The sequence below is a fragment of the Seriola aureovittata genome, chromosome 11 (assembly GCF_021018895.1).
Source record: "Seriola aureovittata isolate HTS-2021-v1 ecotype China chromosome 11, ASM2101889v1, whole genome shotgun sequence".
NCBI classification, from domain to species: Eukaryota; Metazoa; Chordata; class Actinopteri; order Carangiformes; family Carangidae; genus Seriola; species Seriola aureovittata.
Window position 1 is genome coordinate 19,277,022 of NC_079374.1, and position 22,124 is coordinate 19,299,145.

Sequence of the window (22,124 nt, forward strand, 5' to 3'; positions counted from 1 at the left end):
GCAAAAAAATGGGGATTTTGTGGCCCTCTCTGGGTTCAGACATTTCTTTAACATTCTGAACTTCATGACATTTTTTTCACTTACCATCACGTGCAACAATGTTTATTTATGCAGACTGGGAATATCAGCAAAGTATGTCACTTATAATCATAACTTAACCATAGCAGTGGCATTCTTCCCTCTTAGTCGGTGACATTGGCATGCACCAGTGCATTTGAAAGTGTTTTATTAATTAATAATGGCACCTCTAAATGTTGTCAGGTTATAGCACTGAATGAAAGATACAAGGAAACAAGAAGATACAGGAAATTGATGAAAAAAACCCTCTGAAAAACCCAAAAGACAAGAAAAGTTGACACGGACTAGAGAGGCAGAGATGCTTTCAAAAATCCATGTTGACTGAAAGAGGTGGGTACACACATTTTCTGGCAGCTGACATGTCATCTGACTCACCAAGCTAAAATGCCCTTCATGAGTTAGGATGAAAGGATTTGAATCCAGTTTCTGTCACATGTCACTTTTCCTGTCACTCTGTCCTGTGCATTTACTTCTTTTATTACCCACATGCTTGCTCTTGAGCTTCCACTGCTGACCTTCTCAGAGACGAACACTGACCGTGTTTCCCACTTAGTTTCACTAAGATGCCTAGGAGGCAGAAAAAAACCCCTGAACAAGCTTTCAACAACATGTTGTTATTAAGTGTTCAGCAAATACTATTTGAATTTGGATCTACAAACTCTACCCCCACTGTGAGCGCTTTTCTGCATAAATAAATTGTAAGTTTCACTGTTATGAGAGTGGAACGCCTATTTGATCTAATGAATATTAGGATTGCCTTTCATGTGAGGAGCATCGAGGTTTTAGCCCAGTTGATGAACATCCCACCAAGAGGATAAAACCACAGTAATGAGGGGCCCCAGGCAGTTTTTTGAAGCAGTAAGGCACCTGAATGTATCTGAAAAGCACCAACAGCAACATATGAAATCTGAAATAAACTCATCGTGAATAAAAATGTACATTAACTTGTTTTTCCCTTCATTTGAGAGTAGTTTGTGAAGAGATCTGATCAAAAACTTTTATGCCCCACAATTGAGATCACTCCCTAATAGACAAACTCAATGCAATAATTGGAACAAAACTGCTGAAGTGATCCTGAGGGGTCGAAGGCTTAATAAGTAAATGTTAATTTGCTGTATCCATAAATTGGATCAGTTCCCTCAGTGATTGCGAACGCACAATTTAAGTATCTGCTGTTGCTGCTTATTCTCAAGGCCCCCTGCTAAGTCTAAATTTTAAAAGGCAACATTACTTGATTGCAATGTAAATCTCAACCCCGCCTGAGATTGATAGATAGTATTCTTAAGACTAATAATGAAGATGCTAAAAGGTTTTAATCAGAGTGTCACACAAATAATCACCTCAGTATCCATTGATTTTTATTTTCTAATCATTTCCATTCTCATGCTCAACTAACAGTCTCTCGCCAAGGATGTCCTTGAGAAACAGAGCATGTTTGTCTTTAAACTCTTCTTTTAAAATCATATTACAGCCAACCAAATAGTGTCTACAGTAATTTTACAGTTCGGTAAAGTTAATAAAAAGACAATATAAACCTCTGGCATGACAGCACTTTTCAAGGTGAATCAACATGCGTGATTAGCCTCTCTCTAATTTTGCTGACACCCAATTGTGCATAAAGGCTTGAGGACAAATATATAAAAATCTATCTTTCAAAACTATTTAATGAATGTCCCATATCTTCATTTTTGACATCTTATATACAGTAACTCAGAGGCAGTGCCAGCGGTCGTCTAGCTGCATCCTTCATCAGTGACAGTAAGTGGACAGAAGCGCGAGGAAGATTAACTAAAGAATAATTTGGTTTTTGAAGCCGCGGTTGAGGTCTTTATGTGGGAGGACAATCGAGTTGAGTATAATCACCTCGGAGGGGATCGTCACGTTACAACCTGAGGAGACAAAGCACGGCTGTATTTAGTCTGTGCAGTGTAGTGCCAAGACATCACACATTGTAAATCTCACTCCTAACGTAAAGGACGTTTACATTTTTTTATATTATTTTTAATTTCTAGTCTACTTGGAAAAAAAAATAACAGCAATTTCCACCATGGATGAACAGGCAAAGATGAACAAGAAACTCACAGACAATATATCACAAAGACTCTCAACCACTGAGGGCACTGTTTTGACAGGTGATATCTGGGAAATGTTAATGCAAAAACTTAAAAGCAATGAGCACTAAAGATGGACAAAAATGTCAGATGGACAATGCAAATTTTCACTAATGCTTCTTGTACCATACTGGCCACTTTTTGCTAGAAAATTGAAAGGACAAATGCATGCAAAAATGTTAAATTACTACCCAAATACATGCTGTAGATGACTGCTGGGACTAATCCCAGAAAAATGTCAAAATCTGGAAGACGCAAGCATTTCCCTCATTCACCCATTAACAAAAACACTTATTTTGCTACTGAATATAATGAATATCAAACAATTCTTATGAGGAATGCAAGTTTCACTTACCGAGAATAGTAATCGAGGGTGTGAGTTTTCCATCTCTGAAGAGGGTCTCACTGTCAATCTTTGCATAGGGATCATTGGGGTTCGGGTCACTTGGGGTTCCTTCTACTCTTGCCCACTTTCCAATGGTGCTATCCCATCCCACAATGCTGTTCAAAACACAGCAGTGATCCTTCAGGAAAAACAATGAGACAAAAAGCACTTTGAGATAAAGTTTTTAAATATTCAAGAATTCATCTGCATATAATCCTTTGAAGCATCAAAGGGTTTCAGGTCTCCACATATACTGTATAAGACTCTGTGAAATAATTATGGGCATGGTCAAATCAGAGTACTTATAATGCCAGAATAACAACAGGGGATGTTTATTTGGAGGTAGACCTCAGCTGATAAATTGTCCTTGTAGGCAATATGCAGTGAAAGCCAATAAGTCACCTGCAGTCTAAATTCATTTTAGAGGCTCCCAGTCATCACTGGAGACACGAGATGAAATTATGACAGCCTCCAAATCGTTAAAAATGACATCTTTGTGAGAAGCATTGGCAACAATATTTCTGGTGTGACAGAAGAGCTTAAAGATAAATTTCAGAGAAGTCACTGCTGAAGTGTGGATAATGTTAGTAATAAAATGTAAAGATGTCACTGACGGTGAATGAGCAGATAAATTTGCCTTCAACGCGATTAGTTTGAGCTCCAGTTTAATTCCACACTCGATGTTCTGCACTGTGAGAGAAGGTAAAAGTTTCAGAGGTTGCTCATGTTTAATTATGGCCAAAACCATGTTCACCTGTTAATGTGGCAAACAAATGAAAATTACACTGTCACTTTATACACATTTTGGATGCAAGAGCAAAGTGCAACTCGCTCCCACTGCGGTGCGTGGCAAGCCCCCAAAATACCAGGCAAGAACAGATGATTCAAAAGCCCTCATGTGGTGGAAGAAAATGCCCCTTTGGCAGAGCAGAATGGCGATTTGTGTGGAACAAGCTGTGGCTGGTCATGTTTTGCAAGATGGAAAACTTTCCTCTTGTACATCTTGTAAACCAGTGTTTATTTACAGAGGCTCACCTGTAGATTTGCACCATGGAGGATGACGGATTCTCGAACTCTGACCCCAGCACCAATAGTCACTCCAGTGCCAATGGAAACGTTGGGACCCAACTGCACAGAGAAAAGAGAAATTACCTTAATGTTTTCATCTATGCATTTATAGAGTTCAGTGCAAAACAATATGGAAGAGCTATTACCGTGGCAGTGGGGTCAATATTGGCTGTAGGATGAATATAGACATTACCTGAGGAAACAAAAAGTATAAAAAAAAAAACCTTTTAATTTTTAATACATATGGAAGTGTTAGGAAGGAACAAAGCTACAGAAGGTTTATGAACCTTACCACTTATTTTGGGGCCTCCCTCCTTATTTACGGCCAGTCTTTCAGGATGAGTTTTGTGATACTGGTTGAGGTACAATCGACTGGCATATATTGCAGAGCTGAGAGAAAGATTACAAAAAATAACAAAAGAAATTCACATTTTATTGGTATGATTGTGGGGTTAAAAGCACAAAACATGTTTCTGTATTATGGATAAGGCTGCTGTCGCTGTCTCTCTTAGGTTTGCTGTGTCAATGGAATTTACTGTCTATGTGTAAATCATCTTTAAATACCATATTAACTAAGTTTGAAGCCTACATTAATGCTTGACCAGCGTCTCTCCTCTCCTCTGACATTTGGTATGCTATGGCATTGTACGCATTAGAATGCTAACTTTGTGTGCTGTTCAACCAAAGTATTTATGACACATTCACTCACCCTGCAGATTTAATCTGGCTCCAGAAGCTGAGGGTTTTATACACATACAGTTTGCCCTGTCCTGCAAGGGCAGTGAAAATGTCCTGCTCCAGCCTGATGGCTTCTGCTCTGTGCCAGCCGTTGGTTGGCTCCTCTCTGCAAGAGACAGATGATCAGTTTATGGGACTGAGTTACAAACAAGGGCCAGGAGCCTTATTCAAATAAAACCTTGGACTAAAAGTTAAAGGTTAGAATGAAATCCTAGTCAAAGCTGAGAATTGTACATAAAAATATACTATAATGTAAGGATTGCTTTGATTTAGTTCCATTTTTAATGTGACATATATATATATTGACACTAAATCAGCCAATATCAGGTATGGTGGCAATCAAGTGAAACAGTATTTTTTAAAATAACCCCCCTGGTTTCCCATAACCCTTAGCCTTAAGTGGATGTACTGTATAATCACTAAATACTAAGTGAATGATGAAATAGCCAAGGACCCTCCCTTCTCAACAATGAAAACAGGATCTGCAGGCCAAACATACTCATTAAGAAGCTGCATTTTAATGACCAACTTTAACACTCTGTCTGCCCATGTAATTCAAATGAGTAAACTATTTAACTATAAAAGAGTGTGTTCTATTATCATTTTCTTCTACTAGAAATTGTACTTCCCTTAAAAAAAAGGAATTAAAGGAATTAGAAATTAAGAAAAGGTTCCCATGGCTTTCTCTTCACCCCTCTTGTATTTTAATACTTTTAGAGAGTCAAATATTTAGTTGAGTGAAGAAGCCAACCCAGTAGCTCCGTTACCTCCGAAGTCTCTTGAAGCCAAAGAAAAACATGAAATTTATTGCCCTACAATCCAAGCTGCAGAGCGAAATCAGAGCACTGAGTTAAAATGCATCACTGATACCAACTTTGATGGTGTCAGCGCTGGGTTGAAACCAAAGCTGATTACCTAGTAGTGAACCAAAACTCCAGTGAAAGAATCTATGTGTTCCATATTAATCAGGGTTTCTGGCATAGTGTATTGTGAGAGCCCCAAGATGAAACAGAGTGTTAAATATTGATGAAAAGAATATTTTAAAGGATTGCACCCATAATCGAAGTTTTACCAAAAAGGCTGAGATGTGGTTTGAGGCAACTTAGTCCCTCAGAGATTCTGCAGTATAACACTTCTCATTTCTATCAAGTATCTCTGATGTGTTCAACAATTTTGCTGATTCAGTGCCCGGCTTGATTTAAGTGCTATTGATGTTAGTAGGTGAATTATGCAAAGCGTGGTTTGACCTTTTGCAATATATTTCAAGTGTCCTTGGGGTGTCAAATATTAGGTATACTACACCACTGAATGTGAAACATGAGAAGTGAAAACAAACAAACCTATTACCAACTATATGGTCCCCATGTGTTATTTTAGCTTGTGTGAGTGATCAAGATCCAGTCTGTCCAAATGAACATTCAGACTGATCAGACAGGAAGCTTTTTCTAATACTCAGAAGGAAAGCTCAGCTGGGAGTGTAGCAGCTAACAAATAGTGCAAGAATTCATGAGATGCAAGACCAATACAAAATTCTCACTGGCAACTGTGAAACACAAAGTTTCACAAAGTTATTTAGTCTTTGTTATCTAACTTACAGAAACAATAGAGACAACATAAAAGACAAGACAATCAGTAAATGTCCTGGTTGGGCCTCACAAGACGAACAGAATGCAGAATGCAGTGTTAGACAATCGAGACAGCAAACTACAATAGGGTCGATTTTTTTTTAGGACAAAGATGAAACCAGATATTAAAATTGAGGTCTTTTTAATCTACAGATATGGATGTCTCAAGTGAAATTTGTCTGTACTTTGGGACTTCAAGCAAAAGTCCAACATTTTAGGAAATTTGCTTTCTGGCATAGAGTTAGATAAGAAGATCACTACTGATCTCATGTCTGTCATTTAAATATAAAGCTAGTGCCAGCAGCTGGTTACAAAAAAAGTGGAAACAGAGGGGAAAGTTACCCTGGCTTTGTCCAACGCTAACAAAATCTGCTTCCCAGCATCTCTACAGCTCACCAGTTAACCTGTTGTGTCTCATTGTGCTTTGAGTTGGTGTATGTGCCGGACGGTTTCTTAGCTCTCAGCAATTGCAAGGCAACTAAGAAAAAGCACATAATCCACTGTAAAACAGCAAATTGTCATTTTTCCACTTACCAAACAGACATGAGAGTGGTATCAGTCTTCTCATATAACTCTCAGCAAGAAAGCAAAAACGTGTATTTTCCTAACAAGTCAAACCATTAATCTCTGACAGGCAAAGACATTCCCCAGCAGTTCCCCAACAGAGCCCATTTAAAAGGGCAAAATTGGTCAAAAGACACAACTATAATATTTGCTAAAAGACAGAACTATAAATAAATAACAACAAATGAATAAATAAATAAAAATATCTAGCTGCTACTGAAATAGAAGGTGCATAATTTATCAAAAAAGTGCACAAAAAAGGGCACAGGCAACAAAACACAAAGCATCCTATGCAATATCAGCCTTATCATGGTTCGTCTTTCTACAGCTCACACCATACAGTATGTGCTCTATGACCACACGTGCAGCCTAAATGTACCAACTTACCCATCATATGGATATCTGATGAGTGTAAGAGGAAACAGAAATCATGGCAGAGGGGAGAAGGAAAGGAAAAAAACAGACAAATGAAGAGAACCAAAGCAATGGAGTAAATGGTATTTACATGCATTCCCACACACAGACCCCCTGAGAGGGAGTGCTTCAACTCACAACAACATATCCTGCTGATTCTTCTGAAAGACTGTGCCGATATGCTGGAAGATGTCCGGGTTAAAGAGGTATATGCCACAGTTGATGATGTCACTCACAAATGTGCTCGGCTTTTCCACATAATGCAGGACCTGCACAAAAAAGAGGAGTAGTTACGATTCAAAGGTTACACAGTAATAACTAACTATTTAGGGAAATAAGATAGAAATGGTTAAATACCTCATTTGTTTCCTCGTTTTCAACAATACAGCCATAATTCAGAGACTGTGTTCTGTTTGCCTGAAAAGAGAAGAATGGTGGAAAGGGTTAGCACTTATCAAATTCTATGTTTTGACATAAAAGAACCAAGATTTGTTACAATATTTCAATATAGTCCAGATGCTAAAGCTGAACAAAATAAATACTTTTTAGAGTTTAACTTTCACTACATTTTACAAGTTCTTGTACAGACATTACTAACTGCCAATAATAAAATCTCACCGTTGTCCCAAGGATAACAAAGCTGTTTGGTTCTCCGTGTTCTTTCTGGAAGCTGAGCATCTCTGTGAGAGGAAACGCTGAAGAGACATCTGCATTCAGAACAAAGAAAGCCTCTGGACTGCCAGACACAATCTGATCTCTGAAGTGATAGATGCCCCCTCCAGTTCCCAGGGCTGCATACTCCTGCAAATACCTGCGGTGAACAATCAGGAACAACAGCATACCTACAGTCATTGAGCAATCACTGAGTGGTCAACCTGACACCTTAGCAGTATGTTGTTATAACCCCCACAGTCCACCAAATATACAGGAAGTAATAGATGTCATTGTGTAAGGGACAGTGTGAACTAGAGTTATATAATTAATCAAAAATATAATCCAAATCGCAATAAGTGCAATATCCAAATCGCAGGAGCAGCAATCTTTTTGATAAAGGTAAAAGGTGTCACAACAATGTTGTGCATTCTTAGCACCATAAGTGTTGTGGTGCTACAGAGACGCCTCAGCCTACAAATCATATTCTGATACAAGACCCAACAAAAATCACATCATCGTCATTTTTATATTTTTCTGTAAAAATGAAATGCAAATAACCACTCCAACTGAAACATCAGCATCTGCCAAAATATCCACAAAATGATTTTTTTCCTGCATATCAAACAGCCCTCGCATGAACATAACTCTGTTTATCTGTACTTTAGTGAGATAGTGTTTTTCAGCTCTGTTTTTTTACCTGATGGAAATTTTGAACTCCTGCTGTGCATTAACCAGGAATCTGGTTAGTTCTTCATTTGGCTGGTAAAAGCCGATGAGCAAAATCTCCTTCATGTTTGGTACCTGTAACACAAAAAGATGTTAATTATTGGACTGATTTCATAAAAGGCTATTCTCTGCATTACAGAACAATTGTTTACACTAACCAGTACAGACTGCATTATAGTGTACAATAATTGGTGATTCTCACCTTGGCACATGCTTCAATGTGGTGCTGCAGCATGGGCACACCAGCGACCGGAAACAATGGTTTGGGAACTTCAAATGACAGCGGCCTGAATCTTGTGCCTGCAAAGCAATGTAGTTCATTACTTACAAATTAGATGACAGTTCAGATAACTTTTTCTCATGTTTCTAGTGTGCAACAAAACCGAACCAAACTTTTAACTATATTATATGTGACATACTCTACTTTTGTATATGAGAAATCCTGTCAGAAACTTGGCATTTTAAATAGCCAACTTTACCGACAAGAAAGTGTTCAACAAAGCAATAGGAATCAGGTAGTAAATTATAGAGCTGCTAAGATTAGTTGATTGATTGATCAGTCAACAGAAAAATTATTTTGATAATCAATTGATCATTACAGTAGTTTTTTAATATAAAATTAGCAAAACATTTTGTTTTCATCCTCTTTAATATAAAATGTTCTGCTTTTCACGGTTTTCTTCTGTTTCTGAAGATGTCATCGTGGGCTCTGAGAAACCAGAATGGATATTTTTCACTATTTTATGACAATGATTAATGAATCAATCCAGAAAAAATGGACAGATTTAATAAATAGGGAAAATAATTAAGTGTGTCCACAGTAAATTACATACAGAAGAGCTCAGATATGGGGTACTTCACCTCTATTCAGGCTCAGTTTGGTTATGAAAAATTAAAGGCATCTGATACTTTAATATGAACTTTCACAAATGAGTGCATGCTGAACTATAGAGTGTATATATTGTAACTCACATATTCGTTTACTTAGTGCAGTAGCAAACAATTAAAAATGCTGAAACGTATTCTTTAAATACTTAATTCTTAAATAGGATTACATTGACTGATACAGGGGTAAGTTTGATAGTTGAATGAATAAGCCACTATAGGATATAGTTACTCCAACAATGTGCATATATACAACTCGTCAGTTAGTTGCTGTAATAAAACATTATTAGACTGTAAAGCAGTGAATGTTGTGTGTTGTTTGTATGGTGGTATCTCATTATGCCACGTCAGTGATATAAACAAGCTCAGCGTGTCTTAAAAGGTCTTGTTAGCATTAGCAGCCTGGGTTCCATTAACCACACACAGACTGACTGTGAGAACGCGACAATAATGAGACTTTTCTCTCACCTTTCTGAGGGCCTCCAATTAAAATGACCGCCTTCAACATCTTGACTAAGAAGTGGTGATTTGTGACAGAACTGTCTGAAAACAACCTGCAGCTGTTTCGTGAGTATTTCCGCTTCCACTTCCTACTTGTGACGTCGATGATATCACCTTGAAAACATGGAGCGGAGTGACGTTCCAGAAACGGAGTGGAGACTAGAAAGACCTGGGGGTAGTATTCACAAAGGATCGTATCTTGCCAGGAGTGCACCTAAATGCTGTCACACGTTTCCTCTAAAGACTGACTTGTAAGGCTGCTGGATGTAACTTTAGTTAACGAACAGAGTTGACCCCAGTCGCTATGGATGACATCATGTGAACCTTCAGGTTTTGTCTGACTGATTGACAAGTGTCATAGATAGATAGATAGATAGATAGATAGATAGATAGATAGATAGATAGATAGATAGATAGATAGATAGATAGATAGATAGATAGAATAAGATCAATAATATAAAAAAGGCAATAGCTTGTGAAATGTCATGAAAATGCTGAAAAGTGGACAATGTGTGATGTATCATTAAAATATTGCTATTCAATTAAAAGATAACGCATTTAAAAGCATCAATGCATTAAAAATGTATTAATATTGCTTTTTCAAATTTAAGACCTCAACAAAAACATAAAACAATCTCTTGAGTGACTGAAACTGTCACTTATAGTTATGAGTTATCTTGTCAGGTGATAGATTGTCATAACCCCCTCCGCAATTATTCATTATGTAACTTTATTTACAAAAAATGCTTCTGTAATACAGCTTTTTAACAGCAGGCATTTTGACTGACCTAAACCAAAGCACACCAATTAATGGAAGAGGAGGAATAGTAATACCAACTGACCTAGAATACATACAACTTGTACTTGCATCCCACATCGCTTTGTGCGTGAAGTTTTGTTTGTTTTTTAAATTTATTTCAGTTATAGATTGTGTTTGTGTTAGTCAAGGCAGCAGCTTCTGGCTGTGATTTGTTTTTAATAATGTTTTGTTTGTGTTGCAAGTTTCAGGAGAAAGCCTGACTGCATTCACAGATTTACACTTTTCCAGGGAATTATAATGTTGAAATCACATAGTATTATCTTTCTTTTTCCTTTATCTCATATTAAGTCCAATAAACTACTGATTCTACTTTCAGAGTGCACCTCTGATTTATACAGAACACTTGGAATATGGCATCTGAGGTGGACCGAGGACACAACACCTTGTAATTCTACAGCTTGTTGCTCTGTTGTATTAAACTGCTTTATCGACAGCAAGTGCAGCTCACTTTTTTCTGACATAAAGTATCCTTTGAACGTGCTTTAAGTAGGTTATGCTTTTTGAGTTGAAGGAAGTTATAGGAGTGGGAAAAATAACTCAGCTGTCAGTTTTTAACATTCATAAAGACAACAAGTAACATATACACATCTCTAATAGAGAAGTTTACTTTCATATTTCCTCATTAAAACATAACCTGAAGTAAAACAGTCTCCCGTGTGGTGGTGTTCGTAACTCAAACATATGCAAATAAGGTGCAAATCTGCATCAAACAAACAGAATAACATTTTAGTCAACAATCACCAGGGGACAAGGTGCTTTGGTACAAGCTCCTTTGCAGGAGTGATGGAGGAATCTGAAGCACTTTCATATCTCCTCAAAAGTTTCAAGGTTTATTTCTTTGCATTCTGGCCCATCTCGACCTAAACAGAGGCTGCATTACACTTCCTTCATAAAAACACATACAAAAAACAACAAAAAAACACATTGTTACAATGAAAATGATTTTCCTCCTCAGTATTGTCACAGTATAATAAACGCTTCAATATATTAAAAAATATTTATCATTTTGACTTTCAGATTCATTATAAAAACATTCCTTCAATTGAGTGTCAGTCAATGTCAAATTGTACTCTCATATTAGAAACAAAATGAAAAGTTGTCCAATTCCATCAACAACCTAAATATTACACATTTTAAACATCAATTAAAACTTATTGCAAAGCAGTGTATGTCTACAGATAGCTTGATTCAGTTTAATTGGCAGACATGAGTAATTAATTTAAAATTAGCTAAAAAACTAATCTTTTTAATAGCGATTTAGTCATATTTCATATATTACAATGCAGTGTCTGTTAAATCTTTCACACATGCTGCTGTTCATGTAGTGACATGTAGTAAAAAATACAGTTCTAAATGCCAAACAATTACTTGAGCAAAAACCATTTTCTGAGAGGCACAAAAAATGTCTCTACTACAAAATGTGTTTCATCTTTGGCCCACAAGCAGATAAATCCTTACCGTTTTTATTTTAAAGTAAAATTCCTACAGGAAAAAACTGAGTTAGTAGCCAAACATCGTGCACCGTAAAGAACTAATGCTAGTAACATCTTTTTTAAAGTGAAAACACACTCTTGGATTCAGCAAACAGCATTTGTGCGATTAGTTAAATTAAGGGTACCATTATTGTTATAACAGTTGTAGTAACAATTCAAAATCAGTCAATCAAAATACTCAAGTCCATGTCACATATTCCATGGAGAAAATAATTACTCTTCAGCAGCATGTAAATGTTAAATGTGCAGACCTGTTCTCACCCTGTGTTTCACACACCAGAATGAGAAATCTGATTATACCAGGAAGGTACTCATGCAAATCTACATTGTTGTTATGACTCTGTGTTAAAGAGGCAATAAATGAGCACTACTCTGTCTATAAACACAAAATTACCACAACATACAGCATGTGGAGAGGTAATACGATTATTAGTACTTGGATTATGTAATAATGAAATTGTGACTTTGTTCCTAGTGGTCATTAACACAGGTTGATAAAGGTCAAAAATGATTTAATGCCCCTTTAAATGTACAAAACCGGTCAGGCTTTTATACAGTACCTCAGAGCTCAGTAGCAGATTGCCGCTTTCGTACCACTGTCCTTTACAGGTGAGCTCACTGCTCTGTTCCCTGCTGTTTATCAGACTTGTCGCTAGTACTATCTCCTGTTGTAGAGGTCTTTGCGTTTCCGCAGCTCCTCCAGCACGCGAGCCCTGAATTGAGTCCAGTCTTCATCCTGAAACTGCTGGAGGCCTAGAGCCAGATGGAGCTCAGCAGAGTGGCTGCGCAGGAAAGGGTTGTACTGCTTCTCTTCTCCAATAGTGGAGGGACTCTGAAAATTAAGTGCATGTCAAAATGCAGCCCTTTTTAGAATCTCTTTAGTAGCCACAATGAGTCATATGCCATTCATTAATTTGCATAACAGAATTATGGGTAACAAGGGATTCCTGCCAACTTAACCCAGCACAGCATTGCCTTTCTTCATCTCTGTCCCAGTTCAACTGCTGCAACACATTTCCTGATCAACAATATATCACCTCTTACCTTTCCATGTCATGCAATTAGCAGGGCATAATCTGCTAATCCAGATGATACCTGGATCACAGAAGTTAAAGGTGACTAAAACAATGAGTTCATGTGTTAATGAGCTTTTCTGCTGTTACATTGTTTAATGTAAAGCTCTCTGAGCAAACCCTCCTTCCCTACCACATTGCAAATTCAAATATGTAGGTAATGAATACCCAGCAAAAGTAGAACTTTAAAAGACCTACCCAAGACTGAGCTACTAAAGCAAGCCATATAAACCATATTAGTCATTTGAATTCATCAAATTTTATAGTAATAATCAGGCCTTAGTGACTGTGACGTGTGGCTTAGCAGACACACATCACAGTAGTAAAAGCACAGGTATAAATGATAACATTGTTAATGGCTAAATTCCATTTAGCTGCTTCAGTTTCCTGGTGTTGTTCATGCTGGCTCGCTGTCATGGCGTACTGGGACACTAGGACAAAGTCGTTGTTAATGTTATAAGTAACACCTGTGTTTTCCTACAATGACAAGTCAAAATGTCTGTCTGACAAGACAGATTTTCTTTCATTATACAGTGACATTCATATAACATCAGCTAGTAATATCTGGCATGATCTGTGTTTGTCTATGGATTATATATATATGTTTGTTTATGCATTTAAAGCCCATATTTTAGGATTTTAAAATCATACCTAGTATGGTAGTACAAAAAGACAGGTATTGTTTGTATGCATGGTTTTTTTCCTTTACCATAAAAAACCAAAAAGATCAACATTTGTCAAAACTATTTCTAAAGAGTAAAACTTGCCACATTTCATGTTGCAATCATCCACATGATGCAGAGGAAACAAGATAGTCAATCATTTAATAAGTTTTGGGTTTGGAAGTTGGCAAAATTCAGTGAGGTGCAAACTTGTGAAACTGCCATGCTGTATTGATGGTAGATAAAAACCCCATCTAAATTCTGGATAGGTGCTTCACTCAACAGTATACCTTTGCTCTGCTGCAGACGCTATCATAGAAGAGACTCAAATGTGAGAGCCTGAAAGAGGAGGAAGTGAGAAAAGAGCAAGCTCTCTGGGCACTGACAACATGAACACTGTACACAGGTGATAAGCCCTCCTTCCCAGGTGCTAAACAACATGAATCCTTTCTGGGACGATGTGCTTGAGAAGCATAACAATGGCAATACATCATTCTCACCGTGCACATCTTCTGGCCTCGCTGCTGCAGCACCCACTGATATTTGTTTTCCCTGGCAGCATTGCGTGGCTCAACCTCAGCAGCAAACAGCAGGTTGTCTTCTGCATACTCATGACCTGAGGGATAACCACACAGAAATGAAAAAAACTAAATAATGCCCTTGCGCATATCCACATTGAAAAGCTTCCACTCCATAGAAGTCCCTGTGTAATCCCTTTCAAGAATGTGACTGTAAATAAGTGCATTGGTGCAACAGTATCAGGGTTTTTCTTCGCTCAAAATGAGGTGGAGGTGGTACCATCTTGATCATGTGCACACACATGACGTACATGCGTACCTCACAAACTGGCTCAAGCAAACACTTCTTACAATCAACATATTTTAGGAGTTCTAGTGAATCCTGAGGAATTTCCAATAATAAGCTGTAACAATTTAGGAGATGTCACCTTGTGCATTTTACATTTTACAATTTCATGACATTTTAAAGGCTAAATAAATAATATCTGAAATATACAAACTGTAATTATTCTGTCTATGTCTCAGGATGTAGTTTAAAATCAGGTAGTTTAAAATGTCTTTGGGGAAGATAAATAAAGTGACTTAATTAAAATCGCGTAAGCATGAGCTTTGCGTTAATACACTCCAAAGCACTTGGCAACTCAATGCCCTCACCATGGCTGGATCCTGTCCATCACTGGTCCCTTCCACTTCTTGTGGTTGTACGTTACTTTCAGGCCCAACAAATTTACAGCACCTCGTCAGTAACATGAACTACTACTTTTTAACTGCCAGTAATAACCAGGTGACGTCTGCACTGTTTAAACTGCCCTTGTGATTCTCTTCCTTGCGAACTCCCCTTAAAAGACTCGCTGATTGGCATGCAATGTTAATTTAGGAAACCTTTTTAAGAAATGGGACGCGCTTGGATGCAAAAGTAACAATATTCACCAGTTTGAACAACAACCAAATATCAGGCCAGCGCTGCCTGACACATTCCTGCTGTAGGGAATAAACAGACGCTCTTTGGAGGAAATTCCTTGAGGAAAATTGCAGCTCTGTTCTTCTACAGCAGTTTTGGCAGCCGCTTTCCCAGTGCACTGCATCAGCGTAATGCCATAACTGCATTTCAGAGTGAAAAGCTTGTTAGAAAATAACCTTAGAGTTTGTCGAAAGCTGAAAGCGGCAATGAGGTTTGATGGAGACACCTCATACTTTTTTACACAGGAAAACCATAAGAATGTCTCTCAAAATACAAAAATCAAACCACTGCACATTCAAACCACCAACACATCATACAAACACTTACACTGAGTCTCTGACAAGTGAGAACATTTTCCTACCAGGCCACAATAGAGTATCATCACTTAAGGAGCTGACTGTGTCCAGAGATGACAGCATTGTTGTTGCACTGCCTTCAAACATTCTCCCTGAAAACAAAAAGAACAGGTTTTATTGTCATTTGATTTCCAGTTCAAAACAGGGCATCTGTAAATCTTAAACGGTGTGTCTGCATTTAGCAGGCCAAACTTCATCTTTTTAGGATCTTTTCATTGCTACTTGGGATTGAATTTAAAACTTAAAATAAAGTTTTGGGTTTTAAATGGTCTAGTTTCTGAGAAAAGCAACCCAGAGTGCAAATGGGAAGTTAAAAAAGGGTCAGATAACAATTTCATTTTGAGAAGGATATAAGCTGTTTAGTAAAGCTGGTATATACTACTGCTATTCTGCAGTGCACCAAAGAGCACAAAAGATGTTTGCTTTGCATACTGAACAAAATAAGCTTCAATTACTGTATTTAAGATTTTTAATTTTGATAAATTTGTACTTTTTATGATTTCTTGGGGAGCTGTCGATCTAATGTTAATTATTTTTAATGTGATTATATTCCTTATAGCCACTAATGGACCAGGCAGTAAAAATAATAACCATATTACAGGGACATTAAAAAGAATGAACTTGCACATAGTAGCAGTGTCCAGTAAAGATGACAGTGATGCGCATTCATTGTTTACTAGATATCTCGAACTTGAGTGCATGTGGAGGGGCCAGAGGCCTGTACTATGAAGCAAGTTCAACATACCCCGGATACTTTTAGTTATCTGGCTTGACTGAACCTAACATTGACCGTCCTGATGACCTGTACTCCGAAGCAGGTTATCAACTGGCTCAGTTAACCCTGGGTTTACTCATCCGCCTACGAGCGCGTTCATGTGAAAGAGGCAGAGTTGTTAATTATAAGCAACATCGTCTGAACCATGAATGAAATACTTAATATGATATGAGAAGAAACGCTGATACTTGACGGTAAGTTTGCTTATGACCATGTCCAAAAGTGATGCTCAACAAGGTGAAATGTAAACATTATGATCACATGACTACAATAAAAAGAAATATTTCTAAATTGAATTACTATTAAAGTCAGATTAAAGATATATATATATATGTATATATATATATATATATATATATATATTATTAAGTTTCATTCTCAGTATTTTCACTCTTCAGTCTGATGAACAAACTAGTGAACATGTGCTATATGAACATGAGATGCAGATAAAAGTTCAAATTTTAAAAACATTTTTTTTAAATAAACATTTACTGTGATAAACTCTCCTCTGTTTGTTAGAAGCTCTGTTTTAAAACTAGAGTGGACACATGCAATGTCTGGAACAGCAACTGATTTATATAAACATCTACTGCTCATTATTATTTATCACTTAATTGTAAAGTCTAGTTTCCTCCATAACATCAAATCCTGCTTTGTGGTACAGGCCTCAGGTGGTCAGTGTGTGTGTGTGTGTGTGTGTGTGTGTGTGTGTGTGTGTGTGTGTGTGTGTGTGAATAAAGTAAAAAACTAAAGCATCAAAAGTAGGGATATAAACCAGAGACATGAACTGAAAATATATTGCCTCCACAAACCAGACAAGAGCTGGTCAACAGCTGGTCCTGAGGTTTCAGCCTGAGGTAAGCAACCAGATAAATAAAATTGTACAGATAGGTCATTAACCCTTGTGTTTCCAGCAACCCAATTTTCTTGTTGACCTGAGGGGTCTGTTGCTGTGGACATCATTAAACACCATTATCCGAGGCGTCGTGTAGCGTAGTGGTCTAAGCAGGTGCCCCATGTGTAGAGGCTACAGTCCTCGCTGCAGTCGGCCCCGGTTCGAATCCCGCATTGGACGGCCTTTCGCTGCATGTCATTCCTCCTCTCCCTGTTTCCTGTCACTCTCCACTATACTGTCCATTAAAGGCATAAAAAGCCCAAAAATATACTTAAAAAAAAAAAAAACACCATTATCCATTTTATGCCAGTTAATTGAATATTCCAGTTAAACCTACATGCACATGTCTGTGCGGATGACTGCATGAGGAGAAGTTAATGCATTTACTTACACCGTCTGTATTCAGAACATGATGCTTATTTAGCTTAGCCCCAGACAGCTCATTACCACCTTAGTCATTCAATGGCCCATTAGTGAGTACAAGGACCTGCTTTATGTGTCGAATCATTCCAGGTAAAACAAACACATCACAGAGGTCAATGTTGCTTTGTATTTTTCTGTGTTCCTTCTTTATTTTCCATAAACTGTGAACCAGGACACAGCTTTATACGATTACTTCTATGAATCCCATTCTCTGGGAAACTCACCACAACCTGAGAGGAAAACCAGGTCACCAGAGAAGAGGCTGGAGGGAGCGCCGATCGCTTGGCCATCCAGGAGGTAGATCATGTGGCCCACTGTGTGTCCAGGAGTGAAGAGGGCCTTAAAGTGCATACGACCAACTGTTACAGAATCCTTGTGCGTGAGAGGGCTGGAAACACAGAAAAAATACACAGCACTGATGTCAGCACAGCACCACTGTTTCGCTACACCCTTCTGCCATTTTCAACTTCTTACAGAATGACTGAGAACAACAAACACACTCTTGCACACGCCATTCTGACATGGTTTCAATATCTATGTAGACTGGGTCTTCGGCTGGGGATTGGAGTCACATCCAGCTTTCATATCAACTAGATGCAGTCCACGGATGTCATCTGTCATTTATATCAAAACTGTGTACATGTGGATTCAGGTATTCAGATGAGAAGAAATGAGTACACAAAGGTATAGAGCTTTTGATGTAATGTCTTGCACAATTAAATTAAGGGAAACCAGATACCTAGTAAGAGGGGAGAGAAACTGGGAAGTAAATTGCTAAATTAATAGCTAATTGATTTATTCTGGACCAAAAACAATTAAGTAAGTGAAAATATAATCTTGAAATATAAAAAAGCCTTTTAAATAATTCTGTTAAAATGTACTTGCCAAACTAAAATATGGGGCAACAACTAGTTGTGGTATATGTAATGAGATAAGTCATAATCATTTTGGAAAATACACTTTGGCCCACTGGTTGTTTACACCATTGAGCCTCATATGACCCCTATTCTTAGGCCACAACCCCCCAGGCATAATGGATCAGTTTATTCATACCATGATAAGTTACTGTGAAGTCAGCTGCTGCAAGTGTTGACAGTGAGAACAAGACAGGAAGAACTGTGCTATACTGTGCGAACAAGGACTTACTGCGTAAGGCCAGGAATGTTATCAGCTGCATTTCCATACACTCGGCATGAGCTGTGAAGCCTTTTCAACCCTTTGTTTCCCCCGCTGTGATCCCTGTTAACAGAACAAAGTATAGATGCTTAAAAGTTCTGAAATATGAGACAATATCTGACGCATAAATGTCATTTTCAAATGTATTCAGATTAGTGTTTCCTTTAGTATAAATTTTAAATGTGTTGAAATTTGAACAGCAGCAATTCCGTGCATGAGAACGCCATGTTTACCCATATTCCCTTCACACACTATACAGTTTTTGCAAAGTGTCATACTTGGTTAGGGCTATATTTAGCCCCATCTCCTAATGTTTTATACATACAAACCAAAAAAACAAACCACACATTAAAATAACTAAAACCCATAAAACTCACCAATGCTTGTGTGTGCAGAGTATTGCTTCTAACATCACTCCCTCTTCCTTAAGGACTGCCTGAAAAGTTACAAGTGCTGTTAAAACCATCAATCACCATGTTAAATCAACACTTCATCAGCAGTTTATTCAAAAGCTAATTACGCTCTTAATACTTCAGACTGCTGACACACTATGGCGTGCACTTTCAAATATAACATTGGCTATTGACAATCAATACCTGTAGTTGTAGTAAAAGACAGATGATTGTAAGATTACAAAAAATTTAATTGCACTGAAAGTGATGCTCAGAAATCCACCGAGTCATTTCACAGTAACTGACTAAGTCAGAGAAAGGCATAACTATCACAAAGCCAATTTGAGTCTGTGGGCTTCATTAAACTGGTTTGTGTTAAAGACTCATGTCACTATAACTACAATCAAACAAACACACAAGTTTCATTTTTGATACCTGAGTCCATTTACAGTTACCATTGACAGTATTTCAGCAGTGTGGTAAACCTACAAAACGGAGGCAAGGCAACCATTTTTTTTTTTTTTTTTTTTTAAATATAAATGGCACTGTAATGAGATCTGAAAAAGATTTGACCTGTCTCAACTCAAGCCATTGCACAAGAAAATGTCAGTTGTTTTCTGCATATTAGTACCAATCTCAAAGCCCCTTACAAACAACAAAAAGCTTTTAATTGACAGACATAAAACACACAACTGACAGCAGAGGCATTCACCTGGACTGTTTGAGGGTCTGCAGGGTCTACAACAACGGCAACACTGGAGGCTGTGTCTATTACAAGATAGCTGTAGTTGTCAGACAGTACCGAGATGGGAATTACTTTTATATCTGTGGGCAGACAAAGAAATGACAAATGACAAATGGAGTACAATATTGGTAGAAGTTGTAGTATTAAAAGAAATACATTTATAATGTAAAATGTGTCCAGGTGTACTGCTCATAGTGTATCTTGGTAAAATAGCAGAACCTTTGTATTAATGTTAATGACAATTCTCGAGCCTGGACATCATATGACAGCATGTCCTATGTTCGACACACTCAACAGGGTCTGTTCTGTTTTGATGATGGTATCTCCCCACAAACAACAAAAGAAAAGACACTAACACAGATTAAATAGTCAAATCCATGCTGTAACATACCATTAAACTCCATGGGGTGGACTGTGGAATGTCCAGCAGGGTAATGTTCCCTGGCTTTTTTCATTTGCCTCTTGTAGTACATGTAGCCAAGTCTGGTCCTGGTGTAGAGTGTGTACCTAGGAAACAGTTCAAAAGGCTAGTGAATATTGTGTCTGATAGTGTGGCACATAAGATATTTATTTAATTGCCCGATCATTAATGTGTGTTGTTGTTGTTGTTGTTGTTGTATATCTATATATGTTTTTGGAATTTTTCAAGACCCCCCCTCCCCCCTTCTAACTTAATAGTCAACGGTTTATAACAGCTACAGCATAGTGCAGTTTACCATTGCTAAGTAACCAGAGAGCGAACAGGCGGTGCTGCAGGAAATAGGAAGAGGGAGATTTTCTTGTTGATACGTTGTAAATATGATTGTTTTGTGATTTAATATATAAAGGGGGATAAGATAATTATTCATATAGGGAAAGATTATAATTGTAAATAGTAAAATTATATAGAATTAACATTGTAAATATCTGGTGAATAATTTTATTGTATTTTTGAAATAGTGTCATTTTGATATTGTATTGTTGTTTTATATTGTGATTATTGTGATCGTTTTATTGGAGTTAGTTGAGGCAGTTAACGTTTTTTTTTTTTTATATAATAAAGCCACGGAAGACCAGCTCACCCACAGCGCCTTTGTTGTTTATCCTCACGGACACTCATTTGTAAAGTATGTCACCCCTGGAGTACTCAACTTTATGGGCCTAACAGTAGCAGGAGTTGACCATACTAACCCCACCATGTGGTTACCATGGTTCAAAGGGGAGGGGTTACGCCTACTCAAGTATCAGCAAAGGTAGAGGGTGCAAGCACTAACAGCTTACATTTGTTCAAAGGGCACGAAAAATCTGATCAAGTGGAGCCATTCTTCGAATCGGCAAAAATGCGTTTCACCAAACAGCAGTAAATTAGTTTTGCATAGTTTCAACAACTACAATAAGTTGGATAGCATGCTATTATAAACCACGTCTCCTAAAGGACACCGCTATTTGTGGCTCATATGTATGCTGTATAAAACAATGGCTACACTCGGTTTAGAAAATGCCTTAGACCATAATGTTGGGGTAGTACTTTTATCGACCGGTAACGCAACTTTAAATCGGAACGTATTTGAATACAGCTTGGTGGGACGGCCCTCCATGATGAGAATGGCTAGATGTTGCTAAGCTACGCTAATAGTAATCACCTCGATGACAACAAAATGTTATTTTATTAAGTATGGTCGTGTTATACTCACGCGATTCTGAACAGCGGCTTCTCCGTGCGGGCCATTATCTTGCTTAACAGTTTTCTCCAAAACACTTGTCCTGAGCGTCTGTAGCGAACACATAAACATAAGAAACAGAGGAAGGATGCAGCGGCAATTAGCGTTACAATCCAGTCGGGAAGCGCCATAGTATCTCAGCGGAACGTAATGACGTGTCATGTGACCACTACCCCGGAAAGCCCCGGAAGCGAGGACTTAAAATCGCCGTACAATTAGCGTTAATTGTAAAACATATCTTCTTTTTCTTCTGTGTATCACATCCGATCCCACTGTGGCTCAAGTCATGTTCAATGTGTGAAAAATAATTTCATTATCATAAAGTTAACGTTGTTTTTTGTTTTTTCTTCCAGAAATCTAACATTAACCCGTGAATCTGTGTCAAG

General features: G+C 37.8%; 2 protein-coding genes across 2 annotated transcripts; both read right to left on the reverse strand.

The window, feature by feature from the left end:
* Nucleotides 1–1,419: 1,419 nt before the first annotated feature.
* gmppaa (GDP-mannose pyrophosphorylase Aa) lies at nucleotides 1,420–9,847 on the reverse strand. Its single transcript, XM_056390094.1, has 12 exons — nucleotides 9,717–9,847; nucleotides 8,566–8,663; nucleotides 8,335–8,438; nucleotides 7,602–7,794; nucleotides 7,341–7,400; nucleotides 7,122–7,252; nucleotides 4,352–4,486; nucleotides 3,935–4,032; nucleotides 3,789–3,835; nucleotides 3,610–3,702; nucleotides 2,545–2,713; nucleotides 1,420–1,967 (listed from the first exon to the last, which is right to left on the reverse strand). Exons 1-12 carry the CDS (start codon nucleotides 9,754–9,756, stop codon nucleotides 1,867–1,869), a joined length of 1,269 nt encoding a protein of 422 aa, XP_056246069.1. The 5' UTR covers nucleotides 9,757–9,847; the 3' UTR covers nucleotides 1,420–1,866.
* Nucleotides 9,848–11,378: 1,531 nt separating this feature from the next.
* Nucleotides 11,379–22,018, reverse strand: pnkd (PNKD metallo-beta-lactamase domain containing). Its single transcript, XM_056388953.1, has 9 exons — nucleotides 21,712–22,018; nucleotides 20,430–20,545; nucleotides 20,006–20,118; nucleotides 19,279–19,337; nucleotides 18,872–18,964; nucleotides 17,950–18,113; nucleotides 15,638–15,724; nucleotides 14,298–14,413; nucleotides 11,379–12,894 (listed from the first exon to the last, which is right to left on the reverse strand). Exons 1-9 carry the CDS (start codon nucleotides 21,867–21,869, stop codon nucleotides 12,721–12,723), a joined length of 1,080 nt encoding a protein of 359 aa, XP_056244928.1. The 5' UTR covers nucleotides 21,870–22,018; the 3' UTR covers nucleotides 11,379–12,720.
* Nucleotides 22,019–22,124: the final 106 nt, after the last annotated feature.

Excerpts from the sequence above, each read along its gene's own strand:
- gmppaa (XM_056390094.1), bottom strand. The coding sequence starts at position 9,756 with ATGTTGAAGGCGGTCATTTTAATTGGAGGCCCTCAGAAAG. Across the intron at positions 7,401-7,601 it reads TTGTTATCCTTGGGACAACG|GCAAACAGAACACAGTCTCT; the intron begins GTGAGATTTTAT and ends TTCTCTTTTCAG. Across the intron at positions 4,487-7,121 it reads AATCAGCAGGATATGTTGTT|AGAGGAGCCAACCAACGGCT; the intron begins GTGAGTTGAAGC and ends TGTCTCTTGCAG.
- pnkd (XM_056388953.1), bottom strand. The coding sequence starts at position 21,869 with ATGGCGCTTCCCGACTGGATTGTAACGCTAATTGCCGCTGCATCCTTC. Across the intron at positions 18,965-19,278 it reads CTCTGCACACACAAGCATTG|GGATCACAGCGGGGGAAACA; the intron begins GTGAGTTTTATG and ends TTCTGTTAACAG. Across the intron at positions 12,895-14,297 it reads GAGGCCAGAAGATGTGCACG|AGTCCCTCCACTATTGGAGA; the intron begins GTGAGAATGATG and ends CTTAATTTTCAG.